General features: G+C 45.9%; 1 protein-coding gene across 1 annotated transcript; it reads right to left on the bottom strand.

Annotated features, from left to right (window-relative positions):
• Positions 1-2,206: 2,206 nt before the first annotated feature.
• LOC125467502 (protein FAM241B-like) lies at positions 2,207-8,895 on the bottom strand. The gene is made up of 2 exons (XM_048563445.2): positions 8,527-8,895; positions 2,207-5,132 (listed from the first exon to the last, which is right to left on the bottom strand). The coding sequence occupies exons 1-2, from the start codon at positions 8,623-8,625 to the stop codon at positions 4,893-4,895; spliced, it is 339 nt and encodes a 112-aa protein (XP_048419402.1). The 5' UTR covers positions 8,626-8,895; the 3' UTR covers positions 2,207-4,892.
• Positions 8,896-11,874: the final 2,979 nt, after the last annotated feature.

Raw genomic sequence — 11,874 nt, 5'->3', positions numbered from 1 at the left:
TGAGTTAAAAGTGAAGCAAGTGTAAAAGGAGCAGGATGCTGCGGGGGAGGAGGGGAGGTGGGGATAGGATAGATGCAGGAGGGGGAGGGTGGATAAGTTTCAGAGCAGTCATGTTAGTAGCAATCTAGGAATATTTCAGTCAGGAGCTGACAATTGGAGCCCTACTTTAAATTAAATTAAAATTCCAAAGAAGGTTTTGTGGGTGTTGGTGGGGGAGAGGCACAAGGGAGCATTCATGAAAATAACAAAACAGTGAGCTGAACTTAAATTTGAAACATCAACATTTCACACAGCATCAATGTCCTGATCTTTGTTTGCAATTGTAGTTTATAGACCTGAACAAACTCTAATCTGTTGATTGAAAGCACAGTCGTTGTAAATTGTCACTGCTGCTTAATGTGCAGAGTGCAGGTTTGGTAGCTTTTGTCTTCACAGTTGTTTATCCTTTGTATGCTTTGAGTCCCAGGCAATAGCTGAGTACATTGCAGGTCTGCTGGTTTTGGGACCAGATTATACTCCAGTGAGTCTTCCTCTCCACAATAGACTCAATTCTACAACACTGGCAAAACCTTATTGAGAGGAGAAGGAACACAATCCTAATAACAGCTTAAACTTTAAAACCTTTTCTTAAACTTGTCTTTATTCCTAAGTTATGTGCACTACTGGCAAAGTGACTGTGAAATTCACCACTGCCAAACCCAGCACGCTTAACAAAGAAATCATCCGGAAGCTGGTTTTGTAAAAAATGAATGTAAGTCAGAGGAGTCTGCACACGAGACACAGAACTGGGAGCTGAAGGAAAAGTGTAATAGGTAGATCGATTCCAATCGGTATTGGTGTCAATCAATGTGGGGGTCAAATGGGTTAAGCCCAAAGATGATGGCGACGAAGTTGGTGTGCAAATGAGGCAGGATTCATATCCAGAGATAGATTTCTGTTCTCATAATTCCAGCAACCTAACGGCTCTATAAGGTGCCAAAACAGAAATTGCTGGAAAAGCTTAGTAGGTCTGGCAGCATCTGTGGAGAGAAATCAGAGTTAACGTTTCAGGTCAAGTAATACTTCCTCACAGCTGGAAAGGTCCTTCCGAGGAAGGGTCACTGGAACCAAAACGTTAACTCTGATTTCTCTTCACAGATGCTGCCAGACCTACTGAGCTTTTCCAGCAACTTCTGTTTTTGTTCCTGATTTACAGCATCCGCAGTTCTTTCGGTTTTTATTTAGCAAGTATAAGGTGATGGGGCATGTGGGTATTTATAGTGAAGAGATATTTTCAAAAGTTCTGGAGCATGGTAATACCAAATGTCAAGTTGGATCCTCAGAATCTGTAACCAGATTCCAGCCAGTAATCAGTACAACATTTGCTGACAAATAAGTGACCTATTCCTTGTTAAAGATGCAGATAGACCAACAGGTCTTTCTACAGGAACCAACGAGCACAATTTAAAATAGGATTTCAATTGCTAACTTCTGATTAAAATATTCTTTGACTATTACCAACATCCCCGTCTACACTCCCCTCAACTCAGTTTGCTGGTATGTTTTCATTTGCTTCACTCTTAACATGAATGCTGTGGATAGGATGAATAGCCAAGGTCTTTTCCCCAGGGTAGAGGAGTCCAAACCTACAGGGCTTAGGTTTAAGGTGAGAGGGGAAAGCTTTAAAAGAGACCTAAGAGAATGTTACATGTATGGAATGAGCTGCCAGGGCAAGTGGTGGGGGCTGGTACAATTACAACATTTAAAAGGCATCTGGATGGGTCAATGAATAGGAAGGATTTAGAGGAATCTGGGTCAAATGCTGACAAATGGAACTAGATTAATTTAGGATATCTGGTCACTATGGATGAATTGGACCGAAGGGTCTGATTCCATGCTGTACAACTCTATGACTCTAGAACTCTTTAATATTTATTTGTTTTTATTTTCTAATGAAAATATGTTTTTCACGAACTGCAGGCATGTTAAATATGTAAACAATAAGACAATTTGAAAAGGCTATGGAAAAGGGGACCTGAATGGTGGCTCTTGCAACGAGAACAGAAATGATGGGCTGATTAGCCTTGCCCCTATATTGTAAAGCTGAAAGATTCTACCTCAGTTGCATACAAATATTCTTATGTTCCAAAGCGAAGTACTACTTTTATTATCCTTAAGTTACTTCAAGAAGCCCCAACGCACCACAGTATGAAACACTGACAGGAAAGACTGAAGAATCAGAAAGACTTTTATTCAATAATTAGTTAGTTCTCTAATTCCTATCCATTCTTGAAAAATTCTGCTCTGCAAAACCACGCCCCCCCACACCCCTGTGAAGTGTATTCAAAACAAGAAGCCAAAAATCACTCGACTCTTTGAGAAAAAGCAGCACATACCTAAATTCATCAGAGACATGTTCCAAAATGTAAGTTTTTAAAGTGTCATACAAATCAGATATACAATCATACTGTGCATTGTTTATATTATAAAGGATACAATAAGATTTATTTGTTTGTCTTTTAATAGTCACCTGGTAAAACGAAAACTTGCTACTGCTGACAAAAGACACATTTTGAGAAAGTGTTTCCTCTCGCAATCAGGGCATTTCACAAAAATAAAAATTCAAACTCAAATTTAATAAAGCCTGGCGATTGTCTGTCAATCAGCACATCAGCAATGCCTCTACCAACCAGAATTCATTTGCCAACAAATGAGCCCTTTACTCTCATGCAGTGTACAATGTTGATTTTCCCCTTGAATTTGTATTCTTGTAAAATGTCCTGAATGTGCCAGACGAAAAGTTCAAGAAATTGCATCTTAATTTAGCAATACTAAAATTGTTGGTCTTCTGTAATTTATAAACTGTTGTTTGTAAAGATTTCCCACTCATATTCAGTCTACGAATCTTTGTACCGTTCTAGTTCATCAAAGTTGGCTTGATGTGGAGATACTGGTGATGGACTGGGGTGGACAAAGCCAATTGTCACATGCCACCAGGTTATAGTCCAACAGGTTTATTTAAAATCACAAGCTTTCAGAGTGCAGTTCGTTTCTCAAGTGACAAATGTGATTTTAAATAAATCTGTTGGACTATAATCTGGTATCATGTGACTTTTGATCAGAGTTGGGTGAAAGGAGGAAATTTTTGGTGAAGCAAAGGCACCCATCACCCTGAGGAGAGGTCCGAATTAATGAACATGCAATTCAACTGAATGAGGACTAATCAACCTTCATTTCATTTCTCCACTGGCTCAACTGAAACTGGCACCATACAGCCAAGCGCACGGGGGACACATTGGGAATATGAAGGAAAACTCTGGACTTTTGCAGCCCAGCAGAGAGACTTCCCGAGGGCAACTGTGCAGCTCGGTGATGTCCAAATGCACAGTACTGTGAAGATGCTGTACCAGAGTTTGCATCTCGTCTGATGAGGTTGGGTGGCTCTGTTGCAAGCCTAACAGTGGTTGGGAAAGGTACAGTCCGGTCTCTACCCCGGCCACTCAGTCAGGGAACCACCCCAACAGTTTGCAAAAATTGTCAGGTGGAATCCACACATCTTGCGCTGGGGCTGTCACTACACCTCACAATGCGAACAGAGTGTCGGATGTAGTTGGGACTTCCTTGCAACATATTGGAGCAGGAGGTAATGTGGGTGATTCTCCTCAACACTGTAGGAGCTGGGTAGGCTGAGATCTTCGTGAGGGCGTAAGCAGAAGTTAGAGGCTTTCCTGGGGTCAGTCATCAGGCTCCAATTCAGAACGGAATCAGCAAAGGCAGGGGTTAGTGAGGGGGGTTGGAAATTGTACTTAGAAACTTTGTAAGAAAATTAAGTTACCGTTGAGGGAGGGCAGGGTTTCTGGTGACATACTCGAAAGAAAATCGAGCAAGAGGCAGGGGTTGAAATTACAGACGGAGTTTCAATTAAAATGGACCAAAAGTGAAAATGGGTGAAATTTTATCCAGTTAATTCCCAGGAAATTCATCAAATTTTCAGTGCCAGAAAAATGACATTTGTTCATCAGCAAGTTTGATGCAAGTCCAAAGATTTGATTATGAAACGCTAACTTTGTTACCACCAACTATCCTGCAGTATGTCAGGAGCTTTTATCCAGGGTTTCCCTCAGTTGGAATTTGAATATCCAGCTCTGAAGCCTATCATGAATTCTGAGCATTGGGAACAATGAGATGATGCAGTGGTCCACTGAGTGGGAAACAATGTGTGGGAACCTTTTCAGAATTAGTCAGAATTCAAAAAATTGGTAAGGGACTGGAGTCACTTGTATGTCAGGCTGGGGTTTTAAAAGGTTATTCTCTCATGGGATGTTGCTGGCTCACCATCACATATTACCATTCCTTGTAGCCCCTCAAGAAGGTGATGGTGATATGTCTTCTTGAACCATTGTAGTCCATACTGATGTTAGGGAGGAATTTGACTCAGCTTCAGTGAAAGAATGGTGATATTGTTTCACATCAAGGTGTTGGGGTTCCTGGATGGCAACTTGTAGCCAATGATAAGGAAATTTGTAAGGAAGTGCTTCCCTACAGGACACGTGTGAACACCATGTCCACCAGCGTACCAACTTCAATTTTTCTGACTGGTGAACTTGAACAAACTCAGCAAACGACAGATTCAACAATGTAGTTGCGATTAAAACAATATAAACAAGGAATAATGTTGTTCCCAGAGTCCACTTTTGTGCAAGAGTTGTTCGAAGAGAATCCAAAGAGGAAAGATCAGCAGAAATCCCAGACAACTGGCATTTAAACAAACCCTCTTCTTTTTTTATATGTAGTCAACTGTAAGTATTATCAGATCACCAGTTTTATAATTAGGAAGAAAAAGAAAAAAAAAATTCATGTAGACTTGTACAGAGTCAAATAAAAAAAGCCTCTGCAACTGACTGAATTACCGCTCAGTAAAATTGGGAAAAGAAGTACAGCCCACCAATGAGGAGAAGACCGCGCATTCCGAACATCATTAGCAATAGGATCAAGAGGACAGAGATGAGTGGCTCAATGACTTGATTTCCCAGATTCCAACGTGGAAATCCCATGTTAATCAGTTGTTGGTTCAGATTGGCAAACAGCGAGTGACCTTGATTGGTTTGTCCCTGATAAAATTGGTTTGCATTTTCAGAGTTATGAACATATCCCTGGAGGGAAGAAATGGGAGAATAAGAATAAAAAAAACAAATTTCCATTGCCCTTTAATTTCTTTTTAAAAGAATAAATTAGTCATAGGGATGTATATCTGAACCCTAGCTGCCTTGATTGACCACGTGCAATGAAGACGCAACAATGCTGGAGTAGGTCTGGAAACACATACAGATCCAGTTGGCCTCATACAGTAGATATTCTTCTCTAAAGAACAGTTGAATGTTTTTGACAGTCCTTACAGTTTTGTACAGTACCAGTAGATTTTTAAACGGGCACACTGATTAGAAATAACATCTCCCATTTAAGACAGAGATGAGGAGATTTTTTTTCCCTTGGAAGATGTTGGGCTTGTGAAATTTTCTTTCTGAGGGCCCTGGAGGATGGTTCACAGGAGATTTTGAGGGCTGAGTTAGACAGATTTTTGATCATTGAGAGAGACAAGGTCAGGGCAGACAGGAGAATGGTGCTGAGGTCACAACAAAATCAGTCATAGCCGACTCCTACTCCTTGTGTGGATTTATTTTTAAATGATCAATTAAATATTGAATACTTAAGGCTGCATTTAAAAGGGGCATCTTAGTGGCTAGCACTCTGCCTTGCAGTGTCAGGGAGACAGGTTTGATTCCACCCTCAGGCGACTGTCTGCGTGGAGTTTGCACATTCTCCCCGTGTCTGCGTGGGTTTCCTCCGAGTGCTCCGGTTTCCTCCCACAGTCCAAGTGGATTGGCCATACTAAATTGCCCATAGTGTTCAGGGATGTTTGATTAGGTGGGTTATAGGGGGATGGGTCAGGGTGGGATGCTCCAAGGATCGATGTGGACTTGTTGGGCCGAAGGGCCTGTTTCCACACTGTAGGGATTCAATGATGCTATTCAAGATGATAAACTAGTCCCATTTGCCTGCATTTGGCTCATATTGTTCCCTAAACCTTTCCTATTCATGTACCTGTTCAAAAGACTTTTTAATGTTGTAAATGTACCTGCATCTACCACTTTCTCTGGCACAAACACCCATGTGTCAGGCAAGTTTTTGAGGTCCCTTGTAAATTTTTCTCCTGACATCTTAAAAACATGCCCCTTGTTTTGAACACCCCTCCCTAGAGAAAAGACCTTATCTATGCCCCTCATGATTTTATAAACCTCTCAGGTCACCCCTCAACTCCTACACTCCAGTGAAAAAAGTCCCAGTCTATCCCGCCTCTCCTTTTAACTCAAACCTTCCATTCCCATCAACATCCTGGCAAATCTTTTCTGAAGCGTCTCCAATTTAATAATACTTTTCCTAAAGCAGGACGACTACTCCAAAGTGGCTTGTGTCCTGTATAACTACATGACGTCCTAACTCCTATATTCAATGGTCTGAGCAATGAAGGCATGCTTGCTAAATGCCTTCTTAACCACCCTGTCTATCCGCAACGCATCTTTCAAAGAACTATGTACCCGAATGCCTAGATTTCTCAGTTCGACAAAATGATCTAGAACAATACCACTGGCTGTACAAATCCTGCCCTTGTTCGTTTCACCAAAATGATTCCACCCTCTGGCGACTGTCTGTGTGGAGTTTGCACATTCTCCCTGTGTCTGTGTGGGTTTCTTCCGGGTGCTCCGGTTTCCTCCCACAGTCCAAAGATGGACAGGTTAGGTGGATTAGCCATGGGAAATGCATGGTTACAGGAATGGGGTGGGTCTGGATGGGATGCTCTTCAGAGGGTCTGTGTGCACTTGACAGACCAAATAGCCTGCTTCCACACTGTAGAGATTCTATTTACAGAGGCGTTAAGTCTGGAACAGTTTGTCCATGATCTTATTGAACAGGGGGCAAGTCTGAAGGGCTGAATGGTCTGCTCCAGCTCCTATTTCTGATGCTTTTATGTAAAATAATCCATGTCCCAGTGCTGGGTGACGATCTTGTATATTCACACCCCAGTACTCATTTTAATAATCTAAATTTGACCGAATCAAACTAGATTAATGTAAGATAATACACAGGCCAGTGTAAATAACTAGTCAATGCACAACACCTATTCACCTTTCACTTCAAATTACTGAAGATGTTTAACAATCATCAAGAGAACCTTTTAGATACTCATGGCTGAGATGTGGAATGTGGTGCATTGAAAGCATTTTGATTTGTAACAAATAAACTTCATTGAAAAGTGACGGGGAGGGTCAAGGAGGGCAAGGAACTGAATTGACTCATCCACCAAAGAGCCAGCACACGCAGAATGGACCAAATGGCCTCCTTCTGCACTGCTTCATTCTGTAGAGATGAAAATGTGGCAGGGACTGTGTCCAGTCCAACCTCAGCACCCACCGCCCCAGCTCCTCCATAGAGAGGGGGCTGACTGACAGGCCCAGAGACAACTGGGTGGTTCCACACGGTGGGAATTTCCGAGAGGGCAGCCACTCTACGGGCCCTTGGGCTTGGGAGGGAGCACAGCAAGATCCCAGCAGGTACAGGGGTTGCTGGTGAAGTAGAGGGGGAGACAATGTGTCTAAACTCAAGGGAACCCCTCCCACATGAGCTGTGAGCTGGGGAAAGTGGATGAGCAGCACATTGCCAGCCTGCTGTTAAATCCTCAACTCCCTGGGACTTCCTGGGAAACCTCTCAGCCATACCCCCTCAGACCCTGCTCCTGGCCCGTCCCCCTCCTGGGATGTAGGGTCTGTGACACCACCCGCCCCTCCCATGGTCCCTGCCACTCCTGAGGTGGAGCGTGTGTGTGTGTGTGTGTGTGTGTGTGTGTGTGGAGGGCGCTGGGTGTGTATGTGTGTCTGTGTGTGTGGGTGGAGTGTGTGTGTGTGTGTGTGTGTGTGTGTGGGTGGGAGAGTGCGTATGTGTGTCTGTGTGTGTGTGTGTGGGGGATGGGTGGAGTGTGTGTGTGTGTGTGGAAGGGGAGTGGGTGGAGTGTGTGGGTGTTGTGTGGGTGGGTGAGTGTGTAGTGTGTGTCTGTGTGTGTGGTTGGAGTGCGTGTGTGTGTTTGGGGGTGGGTAGAGTGTGTGTGGGTGGGTGAGTGTGTGTGGTTGGAGTGTGTGTGTGGGGGGGGTTGGGTGGAGTGTGTGGGTGGATGTGTGAGTGTAGTGTGTGTGTATGGGTGGGTGGAGTGTGTGGATGGGTGTGTGTGTGTGTGTGTGTGTGTGGGTGGGTGGGTGAGTGTGTAGTGTGTGTGTATGGGTGGGTGGAGTGTGTGGATGGGTGTGTGTGTGTGTGTGTGTGTGTGTGTGGGTGGGTGGGTGAGTGTGTAGTGTGTGTGTATGGGTGGGTCGACTGTATGGGGGAGTTTTGTATGGGTGGCTTAATATGTGTGTGTGTGTGTGTGTGGGGGGGGGGGGGGGGAGGGGGTGTGGGTGTGGGGTTAGTGTGTCTGGGCAGGGTGGGATTGACCCCTACCTGCCGGGGTCTGTTCAGATCCTCCCGTCTCTGCGGCGCTGTGCGAACGCGGGGATCATCATTCTGCACGATCTCTCCGTTGGCGAGAATGCGAACCATTTTCCTCAATGGGTAAAGGCCCAGCTCAAAGCCAGAGGAGGAGAGGCACACTGTAAAGTATAGGGGGCACCAGGGGATTGCACACAAATCCCCCTCCCCCTCCCCAGGCTTGCCTGGTGCTAATCTCCCCACCCTCAGGCCACTTTGTGTCCCCTCTCTCTCTGTGTGCACACAGTAACACCCGGGAGGAAATAACAGTCAGCAGTGTTACAGTGAATCAACTCCTGTCCTTTCCTCTCAACAACCCGCTCCGCAACTGCGGTGCTGCTCAATGTGACCGCCCTGCAGAAAGACATCCTTCTCTTCCCCACCCTCCCAGATCCAGCCCTGTCACCCCAAATTGTCCCCAGCCCCGCTGTTCAGCTTCCATCTACCGTTTAAACATTACAAATCAAAGATACAATCACAGCAACACTTTCTCAGGCCGTGTATACAGTTCACGGTATTCTTTTGTGCCGGCAAGAGTTTGCATTGTATCGATTGGGATGTGTGTGTGAGTGAGAGAAGGGAGTCTAAGAAAAGTCATATTGAGTCATATAGCACAGAAACAGACCCCAATTCATCCATGCCCACCAAGTTTCCAAAACTAAACTAGTTCCATTTGCCTGCAGACAGCAAGAATAACAGATGCTGAAGTCAGGGGCAACACAGTGTGGAGCTGGAGGAGCACAGTGTGGAGCTGGAGGAACACAGTGTGGAGCTGAAGGAACACAGTGTGGAGCTGGAGGAACACAGTGTAAAGCTGGAGGAACACAGTGTGGAGCAGGAGGAACACAGTGTGGAGCTGGAGGAACACAGTGTGCAGCGGGAGGAACACAGTGTGGAGCTGGAGGAACACAGTGTGGAGCTGAAGGAACACAGTGTGGAGCTGGAGGAACACAGTGTAAAGCTGGAGGAACACAGTGTGGAGCAGGAGGAACACAGTGTGGAGCTGGAGGAACACAGTGTGGAGCGGGAGGAACACAGCGTGGAGCTGGAGGAACACAGCGTGGAGCTGGAGGAACACAGTGTGGAGCTGGAGGAACACAGTGTGGAGCAGGAGGAACACAGTGTGGAGCTGGAGGAACACAGTGTGGAGCTGGAGAAACACAGTGTGGAGCGGGAGGAACACAGTGTGGAGCGGGAGGAACACAGTGTGGAGCTGGAGGAACACAGTATGGAGCTGGAGGAACACAGTGTAGGGCAGGAGGAACACAGCATGGGGCTGGAGAAACACTGTGGAGCTGGAGGAACACAGTGTGGAGCGGGAGGTACACAGTATGGAGCGGGAGGAACACAGTGTGGAGCTGGAGGAACACAGTGTGGAGCTGGAGAAACACAGTGTGGAGCGGGAGGAACACAGTGTGGAGCGGGAGGAACACAGTGTGGAGCTGGAGGAACACAGTATGGAGCTGGAGGAACACAGTGTAGGGCAGGAGGAACACAGCATGGGGCTGGAGAAACACTGTGGAGCTGGAGGAACACAGTGTGGAGCGGGAGGAACACAGTGTGGAGCGGGAGGAACACAGTGTGGAGCTGGAGGAACACAGTATGGAGCTGGAGGAACACAGTGTAGGGCAGGAGGAACACAGCATGGGGCTGGAGAAACACTGTGGAGCTGGAGGAACACAGTGTGGAGCGGGAGGTACACAGTATGGAGCGGGAGGAACACAGTGTGGAGCTGGAGGAACACAGTATGGAGCGGGAGGAACACAGCCGGCCAGGCAGCATCAAAGGAGCAGGAAAGTTGGCATTTCAGGTCGGAAGCCTTCTTCATTTGCCTGCATTTGGCCCATATCCCTCTAAACCTCTCCTATACATGCACCTGCTTTAAATATTGCAACCGTACTTGCATCTGCCACTTCCTGTGGCAGTTCATTCCACACAGGAACCAGCCAAAATATAAAAAAATTACCCGCAGGCCCCTTTGAAACCTTCTCCTCTCACCAGGGATTTGTGGAACATTTTGAGTTGGGAGTCATTGTGATTTTGGAATAACACAGGAACCAGCCAAAATATAAAAAAATTACCCGCAGGCCCCTTTGAAACCTTCTCCTCTCACCAGGGATTTGTGGAACATTTTGAGTTGGGAGTCATTGTGATTTTGGAATAACACAGGAACCAGCCAAAATATAAAAAAATTACCCGCAGGCCCCTTTGAAACCTTCTCCTCTCACCAGGGATTTGCGGAAAATTTTGAGTTGGGAATCATTGTGATTTTGGAATAACATGCCCCCTGTGTGACAGTCCTTTCACTGTCGCTAGATCCTGAACTACAGTTTTGAGGCACCTGTACCAACAGACTGCAACAGTTCCAGAAGGCATCTCAATCCCCCCACCCCCACCTTCTCAAGGGCAACTCAGTACAGACAGTACATGAGACCTAGCCAGCAATGCCCATATCCAAGGAATGAAGGGGATTGTACAGCCCCACTAACAGTCAAGATGATTTGTTCTTGGGGTGTGGATGCTATTGGATGGCTAATCACTCATTGATCACCCTTAATTGCCCTTGAGAAGGGGGTGATGAGCTTTTTTTTAAACCTCTGTATTCTTCAGGGTGCACAGAATGTACTTAAGGGAGGGAATTCCAGGATTTTGGGCTACTGTGGATGTTAGTGGATATGGTGCCAATCAAGCAGGCTGCTTTGTCCTGGATGGGGTCAAGGTTCTTGAGTGTTGTGGTGAGCAGCCATGGCGCTGTGTTCCTCTGGTGTTTCAACCTCTACCTGGAAGTGGTTGAGTGCCAACTCTCAGTCACTTCCTTTTTTCTGCCCCTGGACCATCCTCCCAGCCCTGTACATCAGGCTGTCAGTTGCAGGACTGTTACTGACCTCACCTTCTCTGGGGGCTGCCATCATAACTTCTCACCTCATAACTTCTCACCTCATAGTTCCCCAACCCCACTCAGCCCCTCAAAATTCACAAACAGGTCTGCCCTGGAAGACCCATTGTTTCAGCCTGTTCTTGTCCGACTGGACATTGTACTTCTGACCTTGACTGTATATTTACACCCCGCATTCCATTTCGTCCTGCTTACATTCCTGATTCTTCCTGACGTTTGATGTGGTTCTATGTCAGGATGCTGTCAGGGCTGTCCGCTTCTTCCTGGAAGAAAAGCCTGAACCATCCCAATCCAGGACCATGCTCCTCCATCCGGCTAAGCTCGTTCTCACCCTGAACACCTTCTCCTTCAACTCCTTTCACTTTCTCCAAGTTAAAGATGCTACGGGCCTCAGTTATACATGTATCTTTGTGGGGTATGTGGAA

This window comes from Stegostoma tigrinum, chromosome 37 (genome assembly GCF_030684315.1).
Source record: "Stegostoma tigrinum isolate sSteTig4 chromosome 37, sSteTig4.hap1, whole genome shotgun sequence".
NCBI lineage: Eukaryota > Metazoa > Chordata > Chondrichthyes > Orectolobiformes > Stegostomatidae > Stegostoma > Stegostoma tigrinum.
Note: the sequence above shows the minus strand (reverse complement) of the source record. Positions and strands in the feature narration are given on the sequence as shown.

Coding starts and splice junctions, on each gene's coding strand:
- LOC125467502 (XM_048563445.2), bottom strand. CDS start 8,625: ATGGTTCGCATTCTCGCCAACGGAGAGATCGTGCAGAATGATGATCCC. Junction 5,133..8,526: donor ATCTGAACAGACCCCGGCAG/GTAGGGGTCAAT, acceptor TCTTCCCTCCAG/GGATATGTTCATAACTCTGA.